This window comes from Primulina tabacum, chromosome 15 (genome assembly GCF_025594145.1).
Source record: "Primulina tabacum isolate GXHZ01 chromosome 15, ASM2559414v2, whole genome shotgun sequence".
NCBI lineage: Eukaryota > Viridiplantae > Streptophyta > Magnoliopsida > Lamiales > Gesneriaceae > Primulina > Primulina tabacum.
The window spans coordinates 33,469,777-33,489,609 of NC_134564.1; the positions used below are offsets into that span (position 1 = coordinate 33,469,777).

General features: G+C 35.6%; 3 protein-coding genes and 1 long non-coding RNA gene across 5 annotated transcripts; all 4 read left to right on the forward strand.

The window, feature by feature from the left end:
- Positions 1–476: 476 nt before the first annotated feature.
- On the forward strand, positions 477–1,304 carry LOC142527116 (uncharacterized). The gene is made up of 2 exons (XR_012815395.1): positions 477–906; positions 1,003–1,304. It is a non-coding gene; the product is annotated as an uncharacterized LOC142527116 (long non-coding RNA).
- Positions 1,305–9,009: 7,705 nt separating this feature from the next.
- On the forward strand, positions 9,010–12,240 carry LOC142527702 (uncharacterized protein At5g19025-like). Of its 2 annotated transcripts, XM_075632594.1 has the most exons (3): positions 9,205–9,354; positions 9,564–9,863; positions 12,009–12,240. In XM_075632594.1, the coding sequence occupies exons 1-3, from the start codon at positions 9,299–9,301 to the stop codon at positions 12,043–12,045; spliced, it is 393 nt and encodes a 130-aa protein (XP_075488709.1). In that variant the 5' UTR covers positions 9,205–9,298; the 3' UTR covers positions 12,046–12,240. The 2 variants fall into 2 exon arrangements, with proteins under 2 accessions (XP_075488708.1, XP_075488709.1); XM_075632593.1 differs by having other exon boundaries at positions 9,010–9,863.
- A 345-nt stretch (positions 12,241–12,585) lies between these two features.
- On the forward strand, positions 12,586–14,868 carry LOC142527819 (pentatricopeptide repeat-containing protein At5g19020, mitochondrial). The gene has a single exon (XM_075632778.1). The coding sequence runs from the start codon at positions 12,689–12,691 to the stop codon at positions 14,750–14,752; it is 2,064 nt and encodes a 687-aa protein (XP_075488893.1). The 5' UTR covers positions 12,586–12,688; the 3' UTR covers positions 14,753–14,868.
- A 1,856-nt stretch (positions 14,869–16,724) lies between these two features.
- Positions 16,725–19,087, forward strand: LOC142526308 (endo-1,3;1,4-beta-D-glucanase-like). Its single transcript, XM_075630604.1, has 7 exons — positions 16,725–16,972; positions 17,218–17,239; positions 17,754–17,880; positions 18,002–18,092; positions 18,188–18,277; positions 18,459–18,559; positions 18,767–19,087. Exons 1-7 carry the CDS (start codon positions 16,825–16,827, stop codon positions 18,905–18,907), a joined length of 720 nt encoding a protein of 239 aa, XP_075486719.1. The 5' UTR covers positions 16,725–16,824; the 3' UTR covers positions 18,908–19,087.
- Positions 19,088–19,833: the final 746 nt, after the last annotated feature.

Below are 19,833 nucleotides of genomic sequence, written 5' to 3' on the forward strand. Positions count from 1 at the left end.
ACATCAGATGGTCCCCTTGCGAGCACAAGAAACCAAATCTTGATAAATGTTACTGCACAAATTTCTCTCTCTTTGTTCAGAAAAAAAACCAACCATAGGCCCTTGCCAATCTTTGTAGATGCCAATTCTGTATCTTTTATTGTCAACTTCTATGGAAATATTCTTTTTTCTTGCGGCCCCTTTTTGGCTCTTAGCAACACTAAAAGATAGAAACTACAGATGGGCTCATATGCTAATCAGTAGACCACGTTAACATGATAGATATACCAGTATATATCATAGCGGTAGAAACTAGAGATGCCGTTTCGACTTCAGTGGTGAATTTTAAAAATTTGTCCCCTTGTTGCAATTATATGTAGAGCTATAGGTTAACTTAATCATAACACAATAACTGTTGCACTCGATAAAATATATTCAAACATTAAGTAACTGGTGATAAAGCAAAACACACTTATAAGAGATTTAAGCGTGTTGGGAAAAATACACAAATGTTACTGTTGCATGAAACTCAGATAAATCTAAATAATATGTGACGGAAGTTCCACATCATGCTGAGAGAGAAGATTTCACTGATATAAAGTATCAACCTTTTGTTAAAATTAATTAAACATGAAGATTAACTCATATTTTGTGTTTTATCCAGTATCATTATAAAAAAAAGTTGAGAAACTCTCCTTTACCACAGGTCTGCGCTGTTGCACAGCTATATTCTTAGGTTCAATCAAGAGGCCAATGACTCTTTCCTTGACATATTGTCGTTGATTGCTTCAGCAGTGAATTGTGACTCCAGATTTTTTCACCAGCCCAGCCCATCAGAGGATGTCCACAAGGCAAGGAGAATGCGTTGCCTGGATTCTAACAGCCTTATGGAGTCAAAAAGCATTAGGAATTCCTTGGACGAATCTGGTAAGATAACAAACTGAAATGCTCCAACAAAAATCATCTTCTGGTTGGTTTCCTGATTTTTAGTATCTGAGCAAATACCTGCAAATATGGATGCAGTCTAACCGTCTAAGTCACATTACCCTTGCTTGAGATTTTTGGTAGCAATTTGAGCTGGACAATGCCACCATTTCCAGAACATGGTAATCAAATTCCGAGTAGGTGTATCTCACTCTCAAACCCATGGTGCCGGCGACACCTCCAGAATACCATTGCATGAAGTTGTTAAACCAATCAGACTTGCCTCATTTCGCCTAGTGCATCTGTTAGCATCGAAATAAAAAGCTTAAATAATTCATGATTGCATGCATACTTCCCTGCACCCATTAGTATTTGCATTCTAATTCACAACCCTTTGACCAGACATTAGAGTAAAAGGTTAGTCTCACCCATAAAACCTACATCGGTATAGGCTGTGATACTTATTATTCTGTGCCGGAACATTCTTTCTTCTGATTTCATCAAAGTGAATTTTCACCAATTTAGACATTCCATTTCGTGAGAAACATCACAATTGTAGTCCAAGAATCAGCACTCCTCGAGACACTAAATCAAATAGTACATTTGTTTTTTATGATCGAGCGTTTCTCGTTTTACTAAAATCTATAACTAATAGTAACTGAACAATTTCTGTCTTTTGAACCGGGCCGTGGTAACTCAAATATTATGGTTTGATAGCTTTCCTAACATGAACAATTATTGTACCCAACACGTTTCACTAACTCGACATGGCCCCTAGAAGGATCACACTTCTCCAATAATACAGGTAACACTGTAGCATAAAATAGAAGATCTTAAACGCATCCTCATCTGGTTATCCTACACATGTATCTTGATCACCGAGGTCCATGCACTAACGTCGGATCAATAGAAACTCAAGCATCATCAATCAGTTATCAGCTCCTCCCATTCATAACCCAAAATCACGCTAGCCCGAGTGAATCCATTTTTTTTATATCCCAGAATTCCTAGAGAAGTAAACAGAATGTTAAGAACTGCAATAATCAACCGGTTGAAGAGAAGGCATCGCACTCACGCATTTCCTCGAACGGCTAGCTCCTTTGTTTTATCCATTCGAACAGCCCGCTGCCTGTGCATGCATGTACAATAGCAGAATCGATGGTCTCTTCCAATTCCACTTGTGTTGTTTAATTTATTCTCCTGCATGCCTAATGTTGCATGGTTTATTGCATATAATTTACCATCTTCCTGCCAAAGGTTGCATAGTTGCACTTTGTCCTTTCGTATAGTAAAATTTTGGCCTTCACATAGTGTGATATATAACGACATAATTAAGGTAATTTTAAAAAATGTATAACCTTTTGTGAAATATAATCTTTGGCTACTATTCTTTGCTCAATTCCCTACTACGACCTTCCAATTAGACAAAATATCCGAACTGTTGGTATAATAAGAATCACTAATTTTCTAATTACCAGAAGGTCACTATATTTTTATTCATCGCTTTATATTTCCAAGGTTAGCATGCATGCAAATGATGAAATTATCAAATATTAATGAATGAATCGACGCTGTGATGCACGGCGTACTAGGTTGCGTTGTGTTAAGATTGGAACTTGAACCTAACTCAACCCCAAAAGCTAGCTCAAGGAGGGAGGATTGTCCAAGTCCATATATACAACTCCCAAGTATTAAATGCCACCGATGTGAGACAACTAACACACCCCCCTCACGCCAAGGAATGAACATCTGGAGCGTGAAGTTTACAAATGACCCAATTATGGGCAGATCTGGAGCGTGGAGTTTACAAATGACTCAATTATGGGCAGAACGGGTGGCCTAATTATAGGCGGTCCAACACACAACGGTGGAACCCGGGCTCTGATACCATGTTAAGAATGAAACTTGGACCTAACTCAACCCCAAAAGCTAGCTCAAGCGGGGAGGATTGTCCAAGCCCATATATACAACTCCCAAGTTATTTATCCAACCGATGTGGGACAATTAACACGTTGTGCGTACAATCCAACCGTGTGATACCTATTTCCCGATTTGTTCACGACATACCACATGGATAATATCCCAAGTGTTAAATTCAAGGTCTACGTATGTTTTCTAAATGCGTGAATTCATGTGAAAAGACTCTTAGATCACGGGTTACCCACCCTCTCCCTATCCCCATTTTCTCCCACTCGAGAAAACTGCACATTTCATGTAAATATATACATCGTGTGTTCCAAAAATATAGACTTATTTAATTTTCACATAAATTAAGAATATCATTTAAAATACCGGTGAATCGGACCATTTGTGATTGATTTATTGGATTAGCTAGTAATATTCATATCAAATATTCTTCCATATCTAAAATGATGTGAAGGATGTTACGGAACGTCTCACAATGATTTGAGTCACCCCACCCGAAAATCCAGCGTTGGTTCAGACAATTCCATGCTTCATCGCTCGTAAACAACTTGAACGAACAATGTGACGAATATATCCAACCATTACTCTCCAATGCGCCCAATGAACCATCACACCAAGGATGGTGGCATGGTATATATATACTGCCCGTCATTGCTAATTCGGCAGCTAACATTCCTGGCATGTCGAGTCCGACCAGACCAAACTTCCCTCTCGAGATCATTACTCTGGCATTGATTTAGTTATCACAGCTGGGACTGTGGATCTAAGGCGATGTAGTTGGAATTGACACTTTTTTAAAAAAAAAATAATGACTACAATTACAATTATTTGAATTAAGAAGATGACATTCAAGCCTGTATCAGGGCCTCAATCCTCCAGATCCATGAAAAAAACAGGCCGGTCCATGCAGTTTCCAATTTTAAGGCCCATACCTCGCTTTCGAAAACTAGTGCACTTAACTATATCCGCCGATAATATAAATAGAATAAGATTGAAAGATTTAGCTGAAATGTACGTCGGGAAAACAAGTTTGAGAACTTTGTTTCATTAATATTGCTTAGTTTTTTTTTCTAGAAAACATCATTTTTGTGTAATTTGTACTTCTACGACAAATTTCAGCTTCAGTCTTGTTGAATTGTTTGTAGAAGTAACTTTCCAAATATTGCACGCAGTTTATTTTATTTTAATTTTTAGGAAAGTGATAAAAAGATAGTGTTTTTCATTTATTTTAATTATTTTACTTGTTTTAGAAAAACTTGTACCACCGTCAAGTGTGTGACAGTACGTCGTTCGAGTAACGTATTTATTTTGAACTAAACTTATATAGAAAATATATGGACGACACTTAGAAATCGATGAAAGAAAGGGGAATTGATCCCTATGTTTTTCTCTCAACATATTATTTGGAAAATTGATTGGTCCGCTGCAGCAGGCCAGGCTTCATTGTCCCTTCTGTCGAAAGCCCCTCTCCCCCGCTCCCGCGTCAGATAAGAAAATGACATTTTCATAAAGAAAATGAAAGCGAAAGCAAATATTAAAATATAAATTTACTTATATTTCAATTTTAATCTGTCCTCAGGTTTACGTATGCAGGCAATAAGAGATCTTTAGTTTTCCCAAAGATCCCTTCTTCCCAAATGAAGTAAATTTTTGTTTTTTATTTTTAATATTCACAATATAATTCAAGATTTTATCGAAGAAACCGAGGAAATAAGTCTTTATATACTTGATCTCGACTAAATGATGAGATAATTAAGAATGAAATCAGGATGAAAGCAAACGCCATTTGTTTATCTGCTGCACACACACACATACACATGCATGCACAGTGAAAGAATTTTACAAATCTCAAAATTTTTCTTTAATTTCTTGGGGTTAACTCTGAGTAATATAGTACATCGCAACGCATCCAAGTACTGCTACAGATTACTAATCATACAATTCGTACAAAACAGCAAATTAAATTAGAAAAAAAGGGGTTAATAATTAACAAAACAAAGGACCAAATATTAAACCTTAAATTACATGTAAAGTATTTCTAATAATACTTGTCGTCCCAGCAAAGAAGCATAGTAACGCAAATTCTCATAATGTAGAGCTTCCCTCTCATTTGTCTCACCATTCTTTTCCACTTCCCAAATGCCTTCGCCATTTCTATTTCTATCTTCTGATAATTCTTGACCTCTGCTAAATATGACGACCCTTCACTATGTGAGTGCGATCTGTGCGTGCGTGCGTGTGTGTGCATATATAGAGAAGAAAATGCCACGGCCTTAAATTGGATCCAAGTCATGATTCGGAGATTGTGGGGACAGTTTGTACCCTTGCAGTACAGAAACATCATGTATTCGACCAGTGAGACTTCTTTTCACATTAATCATATAATATTTTTAAAATAATATATATACACACACACACACACACACACTCTCTCTCTCTCTCTCTCTCCGAATAGTTATTAAAATTTATACGCTCTTTCCTCATTTCGATTTCAGAATATCATATTTCCCTCACCAAAAAAAAGAAGAAAGAAACGAGAAATCGAGAGGGGAAATTCTATCTCAAAAATCTGTTTCGGTCTTCGATTTTCGGAAGGAGATCTTTGAGGTTATTGTTAATTATCCTATGCGTAGTAGCATTATACATATAGAAAAAGAATTAACTTGTCGACCAGTATCTGCCCACAACTGGTGATTCCCAAGCGTGTGTGATTTATTAGTTCCGGCTAGTTCAGCAATCTGATATTTGCTAGCTTGGACATAATTATTACATTTCCAGGTTTCAAAGATACTAGATAGATATATGTAGGGCCTTTGATTTTTGGGGACCATTTTTACATTTAACCACGGCCTCAAATAAGATCTAGGGTCACAGCACCTAATCTTTAGCGCAATTAAAGTACAAAAATGTCATTATTCTCCATTTCATATAAAAAAATAATAATTTTCTTGGAAGTATGTCATGTGACATGATTTTTTTTTTCATCTTTAAATCCCAATTTATCCATGTAAAATATTCCAAAATGTAATTATCACGTTATTTTGCGTAGCTGTAAATGTCAATGTATAACTATATATTATTTTCATTTGATGATTTAATTAATTTCAATAATTTGAAGTAGTTAGGCACTTTGGAGTTGTGTGGAAATGATGAAAGCTCATTTTCAGGTACCGAATGGAAATAATGCCATGCAAAAAGAGTAGCAGAGAAAAGTTCACACAACATGATCATATCTTATCTCGAGTTAAAGCAAAAGAATCAAAGATAAGATCTTTTATCAACATAACCTAATCAAAGTGGACCTGCAGCACTGTAGCATTGATGTATCTATATGTAGACAAGACATACACCCGATTACAGAAATATCTATGCTAATATAAAGACCAAAATCCCACGGTTAGCGATTAACTAGGGAAACGTACTAGTCCCTAATATAGGGACACACCATGCATAGATTTCCTGTCCGCTGACAGGCCACAATTGGCATCCTTCGCGAGAACTCATCCCATGTCTAGTATTAGAAAATCATATGTTTCAGCCACAAGTTCGATGATATATTTTTAAAACAAGATTTGTTTGCGGGTCGGGTCCGGAGAAATGGTTGACGGGCGAAATCCAAATATAGGGGCGGGTCCTCCGTTTAGGCATTTTCTTTGAAAAGTACAATAATGGACTTAAAAGTAGGCTTATCTCCAAATTCAATTGCGTGATGTGACTAACTGAAACACCACCATCACAATATTCTCCCCCCTTTAAAGTAACGATCATATGCTTTTGCCAACGGTTCAGATCTAATTAATGCTCCTTCTTCCTCGAATATCACACGTTGGATCATTCTGATGGGGTTCTGGCTCTACAAGATATTTTAGCTCAATTGGTCGGGCCGACGGACCTGAAATAAAACAAACTATTTCTCACAAATATTTAACTAAACGAAACGGAAATTCATGGCAGTGGCAGAACCTGCATATTGAGTGACGATCGACTGGTTACACACTCATTCCACCTTATAAAATAAATGGATCGTTCTATAAATCGAGCTGTCAAAATCAGTTAGACCTAGTTGGAAGAGCAAAACCCGTCTTGCCTAAGCTGACATTATGAAAGGATTATAATTATTTGTTTATCTTATATATATATTAAGATATCGATAAGTATAGGTTAACTCATAGCGTTCTTAGCTACATTAACTCAGTAACTCATAGCTCTAACTCTCTAACTCGTAGCTCGTAGCTCGTACCTCATAGCTCATGGAAAGGAAGATCCTGTATTCGTGGTTGTTGAGAATAGTATAACAATTTATATGGAAATTGGGGGTCAGGAGAATCAGTAATTTATTGAAATCTTCGTTAATATATGTACACAAAATATCCGAAAAGCCTTATGTTTGCCCCTCCTTTTATACATTCTGCATATTGCTGGTGGATCCATGGACATTCAGCAAACTCCACATTGCAATTTTTTTTTTTTCCCGAAAAAAAAACCTATGTAGTAGATGATAAATTGAATGAGTAGGTTTCTTGTGAGACGATTTCGTGAATCTTTATTCGTGGGATTGATCAATTATGTTCATATTTACAATAAAAAATAATATTTTGACATAAAAATAATGTTTTTTATGAGTGACTCAAATAGAATATATGTCTCACAAAATTGACCCGTCAAACCGTATCACAAGAGTTTTGTATAAATTGTAATTGTGTATACGGATATCAAGTCATATACTATTTATTGTATGTATGTTGTGAATAGTAGAATGCAAGTAACAGTTCGTCGTAGTCGAACGTTCAATTATTATTAATTTTTTTTTTAAAAAATATTTGAAATTACTACGTAAATATGAAAAACTACAATTTTGGTTCTATATGTTTGACTATTTATGATTTTACTCGTCTATGTTATCGTATTTCGGTTAATCTGGCATTTATGATTTTTTTGGTAACTTTAATAATTTGTTATGTGGAGCTAGCTGACACGATGTCGATGTAACATTGACATAGGCAATGCCACGTCATCATTCATGCTGAAAAAAATGACTAAATTTGTCAACAATCTAAATATACGTGACTAAAATTGAAATTTATCGATGTATATGATACAAATTACAAAGAGATAACGATATATGACCAAATTGTCATTTTGCTGATAAATATTATCCCATTCCAAATTGTTATACAATATATCTTCCATCATTTTTCATTTTACTTTTTAGGGAGAATAATATGGCACAAAAGTTTCCAATATATCCAAAAAAATTCATTTACAATTGATTCTCTTCTTTTAAATATATGAGATGCTGGATGTTGCCACCTCCATCTTGCCCGCTTAAAAGAAAAAATTATTTGAGCATTTTTTTTAAAGTTAATTTGACTGATAATTGAAAAACAAATAAACAAGGATCGATTTGGTGACCACAAGCCCAACTTGAAAAATTCGGTTTGCCCAAATAACATGGGCTTTGTGACGAGTTCATTATATTGGATCCTCGTATTGTTGGGCTACAAAAATTTCATTTAATTGGGCCATTTTGGCAACTGCTGTTGACCCTAAAGCATTCTTTGGTAAGACCAAACCATTAAATAAAGTAATTTTACTATGTTTAAGTAAAATTCTAAAATCAAATCTCATTTATTAATTTCTTTTTTATTCACTATTAAATTTTATATTAAAATAATCATACTGTAGATTCCACGCAACTGACACATATATAATTCTAAGATTATTGTCAATAAAAATGAACAAAATGTTTTCTTTGTATAATCACAACATTTTGAAAAAACAATAACAAGTTAGGCAGATAATCGATTTTGACATGTTAGATAACACCTACCGAACATGATGAAACATGTCAAAATTGTACATTCATTAATTTAGTGTTACGTCATCTATAAACACATAGATGAGCATAGTTAACCGACAATATATCAAAATTATATGTACCTACATGTGGTAAGCTGTAAAAAAATTCATGGTAAAAAGTATGGTTATGTGTTAATAATAATTAATAGGCTACATAAATACATATCAAACTTGAATAAATTTCATTATTTGTTACCGTGATTGGTCAACAACATACCTTTTATCAAATTTAACAGGTGAATATGAGTTTATCGATGTTCACGTGAATATATACAATAAATCAGCAAAATATCAAAATATATTTCAGATTATACGAAATCCCATTTCGAAAACTGAACAGAGTTGAATGGAACGGCGAAGCCAGTTTTAACGTGCGCACCCCCAATTTGACTCCCCGTAGCGTGCAAACATGCGCACCTCCACTCGCTCCACCTGGAAAAACGAGAACCACCCCCGGCCCTCTCCCCATTTCCGCCGCCCCTAGACCTCTTTATCACTAACATGCGCCATCACCTCCTCAACTCCACCATTATGCCTCCTTCCTCCTCCCTGAAGAAATCCACCTCCCCCAATCCCCACCCACAACCCCACCTCAATTCACCAAACTGCCATGCCCTCTACAGGCAGTCCCCCTCCGCCACCCTCGACATCCTCATCTTCATTCTCGTAATTTTCTCCGGAGCTTTTTTAATCATCTCCTATTTTTCTTATATTTTCCAATCACTGTCACTTATCCTCCCCCGCTTACCCACTATAATTTCACACGTCCGTTACCATCTAACCTCCAACCCGCAATCCCAATTAGTTTTTTGCGCGTTGTTTCTGCTATCTTTTGTTGTTTTTGTTGTTATCTTTGAGATCTATTGTGGGCACAGATCAAGAAGGTGTGGAAAGATTGGTTGTAAAGGGTTGAAAAAGGCGATGGAATTCGATTTGCAGCTGCAAGGCGAGGACTTGTTGCGGATGGGAAACGGGAATAAGGCAGTTAAAGATGTTAATAAATTGCCCTGGAAAGGGGGCACCGAGGACAACCCTGATTATGAGTGTTTGCGTGCTGAGTTGAGGAAGATGGCCCCGCCTAACGGGCGAGCTGTGCTGTTTTTTCGCTCAAAATGTGGGTGCCCGGTTGCTAAACTCGAGGGATGGGGTCCTAAGCGTGGGCGTCGACACAAGAAGTGAGTGGAGTCTTTGTTGTGTTTATTCTTTTATTGGAATAAGAATGAATTAATTTTGTCTAGACTGTGACATTGTTTAATTGTGATATGATAATGCAACTCAAATGGGAAATTGTGTATAATTTGTTTGGATCGAATGTTGATCAACATGTTAGGATTATTGATTTTGGAACAAGGATTGATTGTATTTTGTTAATTTGTTTGAGTCTTGGATCATCAACTTTGTGAATTACATGAAGTCTAGTTAATTTGTGTGGTTAAGTCAATGTGATAGAAGATACCCAATACCCAAATATGTAAATTATTTTGTCTGTTGTCTCCTGCCCTTTGATTTTTACAGGTTTAGCAGTGGTAAAATTATTTATGCTAAAACGATGTTTGTTCTGTTATTACTATGAAATGATAGGAAATTTTTGTTCCTCTCCTCAGATAGACTCCTGTTGTGAGGTAGAGGTAGGGAATGTAGTACAAGATGCTCAATGCCTGTTATTTTGGAGAGGAAAATATGAGAATGAGACAGCAGTTGCATTTTTCTACAATATAATTGACTGTGTTAGACTTAGGCTTCTACCAAGGCCTTATTAAGTAGAGAAAATAACCTGCAAAAACTCTCTAGGCTGTGCTGCACTAGTGCATATTTTGATCAACTCGGTCATTCTGATTTTGTTTTTTCATGTGACAGTAGGATTATTATTTGGATAAATGGAGTCCATTCCTATTGCATAACATTTGCTGCATGAAAGTAGCTGGTAATTAATTTATGGAGCACTCTTCGACGATTAGTTTGCCAAGAGGTTGAATTTGATTCTTGGGAAAATGAGATTTCTAATATGTAGTATATTTACCTATTGTATCTGGTGAAAATAATGTGTCAACATGGTTGGTGGATGAAGATTGTGAAAGATTATATTAATGTTACTTTTTAGTGATTTGATGTCAAAGTTAATTAACTAGTTCATTCTATTTCAGAGAAGCCTGATGATTATATTCTAACTATATACTAAAGTTTATGCTAGTTGTTTTATGTTTGAATATTAATCACACATGATATTAGTGAAGAGCTATTTTCCAACTAAAATATGAACCTTTTATGAAAAAGTATTGCTTTTTAAGAATTAATACGTAAATATTGTTTTTGTGCATTGTGCAATGTAACTGCATAGTACGATAGAAATCTTTAAACTAGTTGGGTGGTGATTTGTCGCTTGCACTTTCTTCATAATAATCAGATGATTCTGTTGATGTTTATGGCGGCAACCTTCGGTTTTGGGAATGGTAACAAACTTGTATTGGAGTTTGATACTGTCTTTGAATGATCATGGGTATGGTTGCAAGCTTGTGTTGGAGCATGGATTTAAGTCTGTAGGAATTAAAATATTCTGTCTTTTGAGGTATCAATCAGTGAGTCTATTTTATGTTTCATGATCTTCGATATGCTTCCATGTTTTCATATGTAAAATTTATGGTTATTTCAATGCTATGATACAATATTTTGTATTTTTTGTTCATCTTGAATTTGGGTTATACAGGGAGTACTATTAGGTCATGTCCCGGATTCGGGACATGGCACTCTTCTTCTTCTTCTATTTATGTAGGATTGGTGTTCTAATGTTAAATAAAAGAGCTTATATTTGTCTGATTCATTCGATTTGATTTGCCTTTCCTTCTTCTACTAGGTTTATGTATAGTCTCCCACATAACTGCCTTTGCTTGTACCTAAATATATTGAAAGTATCTCAATTTCATTTGGTGGTCACTACCTTAACTAAATGCACTAGTTTACTCTTTATCTATGGTTTTTAGATGTTTTAACCATTGATTCGTGGTAGCATTCCTCAGCATCCTTTTTGTATCTCTTGACTTTATAAAAAAAACTGAGAGAGAGGAGCGAAATAAAGAACATGGTGATGAAAAGTGCTTTAGTAGTCAAAATCAAAAAGCGGCATTATGTTAGCGTGCCGGTATATTTTGGGTTGTCTTCATGTGTTTGTATTGGGCTCTATTCTATTTCTATCATTTGTTTTCTCCATAAATGTGCATAGTATGTCGTTTGCCACTCATTTGATTTATCTACCTTCTCAATTTTTTAAAATTTCGTTTTCCCTGCTGTTTTATATTTAAATTGTATTATCTGATGTATTTCAGAAGTCTGGCTCTTACCGGTGGAGGAGAGCGTCGCTGACTGTAGTGGGCATTTCCTTGGGTCTGATTAACAGTTCATCTGTAATCACTTGTTTCACGTTCATTCTGACAGACTGCATTGTTGGGAACAATTTTCTTTCAATGTCGCATTTATCCACATCTTTGTGGGGGAACTTTTATCTTCTCTATACCGAACTAAGCGGGGTATAAATAAAAGAAATTAGTTCAACAGAAATCTCAATTTCTTTTTTTGATCTTTTGTGGTATACACTGCTAATACTTCTTGATTGGGAACAAAGTCCACATGTTATTTTTGCACAAATATTACCCAAATATGAAATATGTTTTTGTGTGATTTGGATGCAGAAAAACTCGATTACGTTATTTGATAAGACTTGGCATACATTTTTCGTATGTTACAATAATCGGTTTAAAATGTGTACAATTCTAAAAACACTTGCGACATTTTGTTTGAAATCTGTACCTATACGAAAAATCAAATTTCGTCGACGTTTCTGTAACCAACCTTTGTAAATAGTTAAAAGTTCTTGCTTTAAATCTAAAAGTTGGTAATTTTATACCCTGTATTTTACAACGGACACCTGATTGCTACAAACAAGAAACTATACTGATCACTGACAATATAATATTATAAAAGCTTCATTCTCTGATGAAACCATCTGATGAAATTTCCAGTCAAGTCAAAGATCTTATTATCCCTGAACGTCAACTTGAGATGCCTCTGCACGATTTCCGCTCCAATCATCCAAACCCTTTTGAGAAACAGCTCCAAGAAACCAGAGATCATAGAGTTTTCGTTGGTTTCTGCACTAAAAACCATCTCATCATCCCCTTCATTGATATCTCATGGCCAGCAGCTCCATTGCCTTATAATGAAATCCGGGCGGAACTCCAATTTATTCATACAAAACAGTTTGATGAGCATGTACTCGAAATGCGGGCTAATTTGGTGTGCCAAATCTATTTTTGACACGTCACTGAAGTTGGATTGTGTATCATGTAACATAATGCTCGGTGGATATGTAAAACATGGACATTTGAATGACGCGCGTGAGCTGTTTGTGAGAATGTCTGCTAGAAACTGTGTGTCTTACACGACTGTGATAATGGGATTGGCTCAAAACGAGTTCTATGCAGATGCATTTGGAATTTTCGATGAAATGAGGTTGTTGGGGTTGGTCCCCAATGAAGTGACTATGGCTAGTGTCGTCTCAGCTTACGCACGTGTTGATTGCCTCCGACAAAGTGGGAGACTATTGCATGGTTTGGTGTTGAAACTTGGTCTCGATGTGTTTGTTCTCGTATCGACGAACTTGGTTCATTTGTACTGCATGAGTTTGCGTCTTGCTGATGCAAGGATGATTTTTGATGGGATGAAAGAAAAGAATGTGGTTTCTTGGAATGTTATGTTAAACGGATACACAAAGGGAGGGCTGGTTGATATGGCTAAAGAGTTGTTTGATGGAATTATTGGAAAAGATGTGGTTTCTTGGGGTACCATAATTGATGGATATTTGCAGGTGGGACGATTGAGGGAGGCTTTGGCGCTCTATTGTGAAATGAGGCAAACTGGCTTGAGTCCTAATGAAGTTATGATCGTGGATGTCATATCTTCTTGTGGGCAAGAAACGAACTTTGTTGAAGGTCAGCAGTTTCATGGTTTAGCTGAGAAAATGGGGTTTGTTTGTTATGATTTCATGCAGGCAACATTAATTCGGTTTTATGCAGCTTGTCGTGAAGTAAAATTGGCTCGCCTGCAGTTTGAACTGGGAAATAAAAATCATGTAGCATGTTGGAATGCCCTTATTGCAGGACTAATAGGAAATGAATTGGTTGATGAGGCTAGTTGTTTATTTAATGAGATGCCTGAAAGGGATGTTTTCTCATGGAGCTCAATGATTTCTGGTTATTCACAAAATGGGCAGCCTGCTCTGGCTGTCAAACTTTTTCATGAAATGGTAGATAAGGGATTTAAGCCAAACGAAATTACGATGGTCAGTGTCCTGTCTGCCATTTCTACTTTAGGCACATTAAAGGAAGGAAGATGGGCTCATGAGTACATCTTTAATAACTCTATACCAGTTAACGACAATTTGAGTGCAGCAATCATTGATATGTATGCGAAATGTGGGAGTATTTGTACTGCTTTAGAAGTTTTTCATCAAATTCAAGAGAGAACCACCAATGTCTCGCCTTGGAATGCAATTATATGTGGCTTGGCTATGCACGGGCATGCTGCTGCATCTTTAAGAATTTTTTCAGATTTGCAGAAGCGTAACATACGACTTAGTGCTATCACATTTATAGGAGTCTTGAGCGCATGTTGCCATGCTGGGCTAGTGGAAGATGGAGAAAATCATTTTAAGAGCATGAATGGCATATATGGTATACAACCAAACATCAAGCATTATGGCTGTATGATAGATCTTTTAGGCAGAGCTGGAAGGCTAAAAGAGGCCGAAGAACTCATAAAGAGCATGCCCATGAAGGCAGATGCAGTTATATGGGGTACATTATTGGCAGCTTGTAAAACACATGGTAACACAGATATAGGCGAAACAGCTGCAGAGAATGTGGCAAAGGTAGAGCCATCACATGGTCCTAGTCGAGTTCTACTTTCCAACATTTATGCAGACGTAGGCAGGTGGCACGATGCTTTATTAGTCCGGAGAGCAGTGCAAGATGGAAAATTGTCGAGATCCCCAGGTTATAGTGGTGTAGTATAACATACTGGCTTATGCTTTCTTAAAAAGATTCTATTAATATGGCAGAGTACTGTAAAAGAATTTGATGTCAAGATTAAGGCAGTGCATATACCATGTTTTTAGCGGTGCGTTCTTGTACCAAAAGTTATACCAATAATTTTAATACTATTCAATCAAGAAATAAATTATTGCAACCGACAAATAGTATATTAATAAATAGTCTTGCAAAATAAATAAATGATTATTAATAAAATAGAAAATAAATAAAACTTCAATTTATATTAACTCTGATGTACGATGATCAGCTATAACAGAGAAAATAGGTAAGAATGTGTTGGAAAAATAATTCAAAATGTGATTTTGTTTTGAACCTAATTTCAATGTGAGGAAGTATTCGTAATGACAATATCTCTCTCGGATACTCCAAAAATGAATATAACTTATAGATAGCAATTCCAAAAATTCTCCCAATAACAAATATAATACCCCGCAAGAGCCCGAGTCATGGATGACCCGGAATATCAAATGGATTCCTAAATCCGAGTGAGTCTGCAGATGGATTTTTCTGGAGCGGGGCAGGTGCAAGCCCATGCTCTATTCTCCGGGCAGTCATAGTCCCGTGCTCTTGTATAAATCTCTCGGGAGACATTCTACCCGGGCACCTCGATAACAGTGCCGCATTCTAGTGGTTCAGAAGATAAGATCTTGTCTCGAGAAGCGCACCTGACAGAATCCTGTTGATGTGACTTGATGGAAAAGTAGGGTGGCGTGACAGGAAATAGCAAGTAGGCTCTGAAAACAAGGTACCTACTACCTTTTCTCCTATAAAAAGCAGGTATATAATTCATTTGAGGGACTGGGGCTTCCTCTTCTTCTCTAGTGCTGGAGAATGATTCATTCACCAATATATGTTAATGCACATATTTACACCAGTAGCCTTTACTTTTATCTAAGCTACACTGGTTATCATCTTCACCCGCTGACTTAAGCATCGGAGTGGTCACGTCGGACATCCCTCCGGCGCCCATTCACGAGTTCTTTTCTTATTTGCAGGTTACAGCGGAAGCCATATTGCAGAGATATATCTTCATCACAGATATAGTTCTTGCTCAGTTTTCTTCATTATCTTGATAGCAGATCCGGTGGAACACCCGACCCTACTCATTCATTTCACCAGGATCGCATCAAAATAGATAATGAATTTAATTACTTCAAGAAAATAGGAATGGAAAACGAAATCATGAATGAATTATGCCATGAAGATGTATATATAATAATCGAAATAACATTTGAGAAAGCTTATGAAAGATGTATATATAATAATCGGACCCTGAGACGATGGTCTCCTTAGCTTTGTAAAAAGTTCGGCCCTACTTTAAAGGAGTCCGAGTCGATAAGATTCATTTGAAGAGGTCTTCTATTCATATTTAATACTAGCTGTTCATCAGCACATGTAAATACATGTATTCAGTCAAAAAAAAAATAGAGATAAAATAGTTTTTTTAAAAAAAAAATTAAATGAAAGTTATTAATTTTGAAATTAAAATGTAGGAGATCTTTAAAAAGTTTGAGATATCAATTTCTAATCTCTTCTCTCAATAATTAATTTGAGTAAATTTCATATGGAGTAGTTTTCTTGTGAGAAGTTATCACGAATCTTTATATGTGAGACGGGTCAATCCTACCGACATTCACAATAAAAAGTAATACTCTTAGCATAAAACGTAATACTTTTTCATGGATGACTCAAATAATAAATCCGTCTCACAAAATACGACCCGTGAGATCGTCTCACACAAATTTTTGTGTTTCATACGAGAACGTCTAACATATTTATATATATAATGAGTTGCCTTAGTTTATATTTTTAAAAAATTATTATTTTTGATATAAATAAATTTTTTTATGAACCGAATGTGAGTAGATATATGTGACAAAATTTGATCAATGAGTTTTTTTTTTTTTTTTTTGAACTAATTTTTCCCCATATGATCATCGTGTGACGAAATATCTTTTGCACCAACGTCCCACAAAACGCATAATTGATTGGATAAAGGCCAATTATTTTGATCTGGAGAAGAGAAGGATAAGACATGGCAGGGAAGCAGTGCTGTGAGAACCCACCAACTCTAGATTCCAGCAGCGGAGTAGGCCATGTGAAAGAACTCGGAGGCCTCAACTGCTATATCACTGGCCCCGCTGATTCCAAGTTGTCTGTGATACTAATCGCAGATGTTTATGGTATGTGCAATTTCTTGAAATTTCTGATCGTGGGCTGCTGCAAAGTTTCAATTTTTCTTCGTGGATTATGAGTATTTACAAGCGGGCGATCTGTATTCAGTGTTGTCAATTTTTTGTAAAAGTTGCTGGTTGTTTTTTTTTTCTCGCTTTATATTCCCCCGAGAATTCGTTTTTGAATCGAAAAATGATAGTCTTGTAATCTAGTTTGTTCCCTCTTTTAATATTGTGCTCGTTATTTTATGCAGGATATGAGGCTCCTAACTTGAGGTGCTGCTTCTCTCCATTACCCATTTGTCTAATTATTGAATGTAATTTTGTTCTGTGTAATGAGTTCTCTTTTAAACTTGTAGATTAATCTTTTTTACACATAATTGAATATTAAGATCTGGTGTTTAATTAAAGATTTATGCATTCCCTTTACCCATTAGCATCTTGAAATGGAAAAAAATGAGTGAATTGTATTTTACCTATTCTGATAAATGAAAATGACAAGTATCTCTAATTGACAAATCAAGGTAAACAGCCATTAGTTTTAGCAAATGTCGAACAAAGACATGAAATGACTTTGATTTAAATTAGTGATATTTGACGAAAAACAAGGATAACATAACCTGCCATTGCATATAGTAGGAATTCAAGGAAATTCAACCAATTGCATACCATCTTGTGTTTAGATTGTAATAACTGCTTGCACAGATAGACTTTTTTTATCTATGTTATGATATAAATTTAAAATCTTGAACTTCATATGGTTCTTATATAGCCATTTTCTGCCTTGAAGGAAACTTGCGGACAAAGTTGCAGAGGCTGGGTTTTATACCGTTGTCCCAGATTTTTTGAGGGGCGATCCATTTGTACCTGAAAATGCTGATAGAGCTATCTTTGTTTGGTTTAAAGATCACGGGACTGTGAGTAATCATTTATCCCCATATCATAATCAGTCAGCTGGCCGCTAAATATTTACTTAAATATTGATTATCCGGCATTATCATGGCTTTTATCTCTAAATATTTAGCGTCGGCTTGATAGGATCAAGGATTTGAAGATGCAAAGCCAGTTATTGAAGCTCTTAAAAGCAACGGCATAACTAAGATTGCTGCCGCAGGCTTCTGTTGGGGGGGTGTGGTCTTATTTAGTCACCGATAAAACTAATTTTCTCCTTATCTCAACATCGTGATTCGTAAAATCAAATGAGTGGCTCTTATTTTGTTTCAGCCAAGGTGGTTGTGGAACTTGCGAAGTACGCATATATACAAGCTGGGGTGCTACTACATCCTTCTTTTGTAACTGTAGAAGATATTCAAGGTACTAAATTTTTTAAGTTTCCATATGCATTGCTTTCGTTATTTTAAGCATATATTGGGACTATTTCTCTTGAATATGATCCATTGTGGATCCATTTTTATTGGCTATCAGCTGTGAAACCAAGCTGAAACAAAAGTACTTGCTCCTTTTCTTTGAATAATATTGTTAAAATAATCCTCAGGAGTTAAGGTTCCGCTTTCAATTCTTGGAGCTGAAACCGACCATATGTCTCCACCAGAGCTTGTGAAACAATTCGAAACTACTTTGAATGCTAAGCCTGAGGTGATCAACTGAATTGAATCATGCATTTAAATTTTACATGCACTTATAAATAGCTTCTTGATTTAACTTCAAATTTTGTCTTCATAAATTCCGTCAGAGAAAATTCTTTACAAAACCTGAGCTGGATGGTTTGGGTACCAATTCACCACTCAAAACCACGTTCAGTTATAATCAAAAAACATGAAACAATGGTGATCTTTGTTTCAGATCAACTGCTTCGTGAAGATATTTCCTGGTGTCACGCATGGATGGACTGTAAGGTACAAGGAAGACGACGAGCATTCCGTAAAGAGTGCAGTAGAGGCTCACTCTGATATGTTGGATTGGTTTACCAAACATCTTAAATAAATTGAATTATCATAAAAGCATCTTAAATAAATTCGACCGCTCTTGTATCCTGTATTGCAACAAATTATGCGTCCTCTGGACCAGTTCTATGAGTTATAACATGTTTGATATGTAATTTTCAGCTGCAGACTGTTACATTGACATTTGGATTTCAAATTACTAGATATTTAGTACTTTTACTGGTCGGAAAATTGTCAATCCAACTCATCTATTATATATGTAGATTGCTTTGTAATAATTAATCAGTCTGCCCAAATGCTATCTGTTCATCCCGAGTCACACACGAACCACCCTATATCCAGACGAACCTATTCACTCTCCACCGCGTAATTTAATTCCATTGGATATAATATTTTTGGTTGAATTTTAATTTAAAAAACCGACATCAAGAAGTAAAAAATGGGACATTTTATCTTTTCTTCAATTTTTTTTTCTACATCCTTCTTTTTATTATTATTATTATAATTTCAGCCCAATATAAAATTGTTTACCATTTTTTGATATACATAAAAGAATAATTTTGAAAAGCTTAGATATAGATATTTCACATCGTAATTCTAATTCTACCAATTAAAACTTCGTGTGTAAATGCTTAATTATCTGTTTTCTGAGATAAATATAAATACGTGTGTAAAATTATCCATCAATATTTCATGTTAATGTTTAACAAACTATGGTGAAAAAACTATTACTGCTTCTATTTTGTCATCAACTTTATGATGCATTGATCAAATTATGATACTTTAAAAATCATATGGTTTAAAAAAAATTCGTAGCATGCAGATTTTGTCAATTATAAATTATTTAAACCATGATGTTGGGCATATGGTTATAACTAAAAAAAATTATGACAACGTCATTTGTTATCTTTGTGTGATGAATCTTCGAATTAATGCAATAACATAGTCACATGTGCTTAAAAAATG

Excerpts from the sequence above, each read along its gene's own strand:
- LOC142527702 (XM_075632593.1), top strand. The coding sequence starts at position 9,190 with ATGCGCCATCACCTCCTCAACTCCACCATTATGCCTCCTTCCTCCTCC. Across the intron at positions 9,864-12,008 it reads CGTGGGCGTCGACACAAGAA|AAGTCTGGCTCTTACCGGTG; the intron begins GTGAGTGGAGTC and ends GATGTATTTCAG.
- LOC142527819 (XM_075632778.1), top strand. The coding sequence starts at position 12,689 with ATGAAATTTCCAGTCAAGTCAAAGATCTTATTATCCCTGAACGTCAAC.
- LOC142526308 (XM_075630604.1), top strand. The coding sequence starts at position 16,825 with ATGGCAGGGAAGCAGTGCTGTGAGAACCCACCAACTCTAGATTCCAGC. Across the intron at positions 17,240-17,753 it reads TATGAGGCTCCTAACTTGAG|GAAACTTGCGGACAAAGTTG; the intron begins GTGCTGCTTCTC and ends TCTGCCTTGAAG. Across the intron at positions 18,560-18,766 it reads CTTTGAATGCTAAGCCTGAG|ATCAACTGCTTCGTGAAGAT; the intron begins GTGATCAACTGA and ends TCTTTGTTTCAG.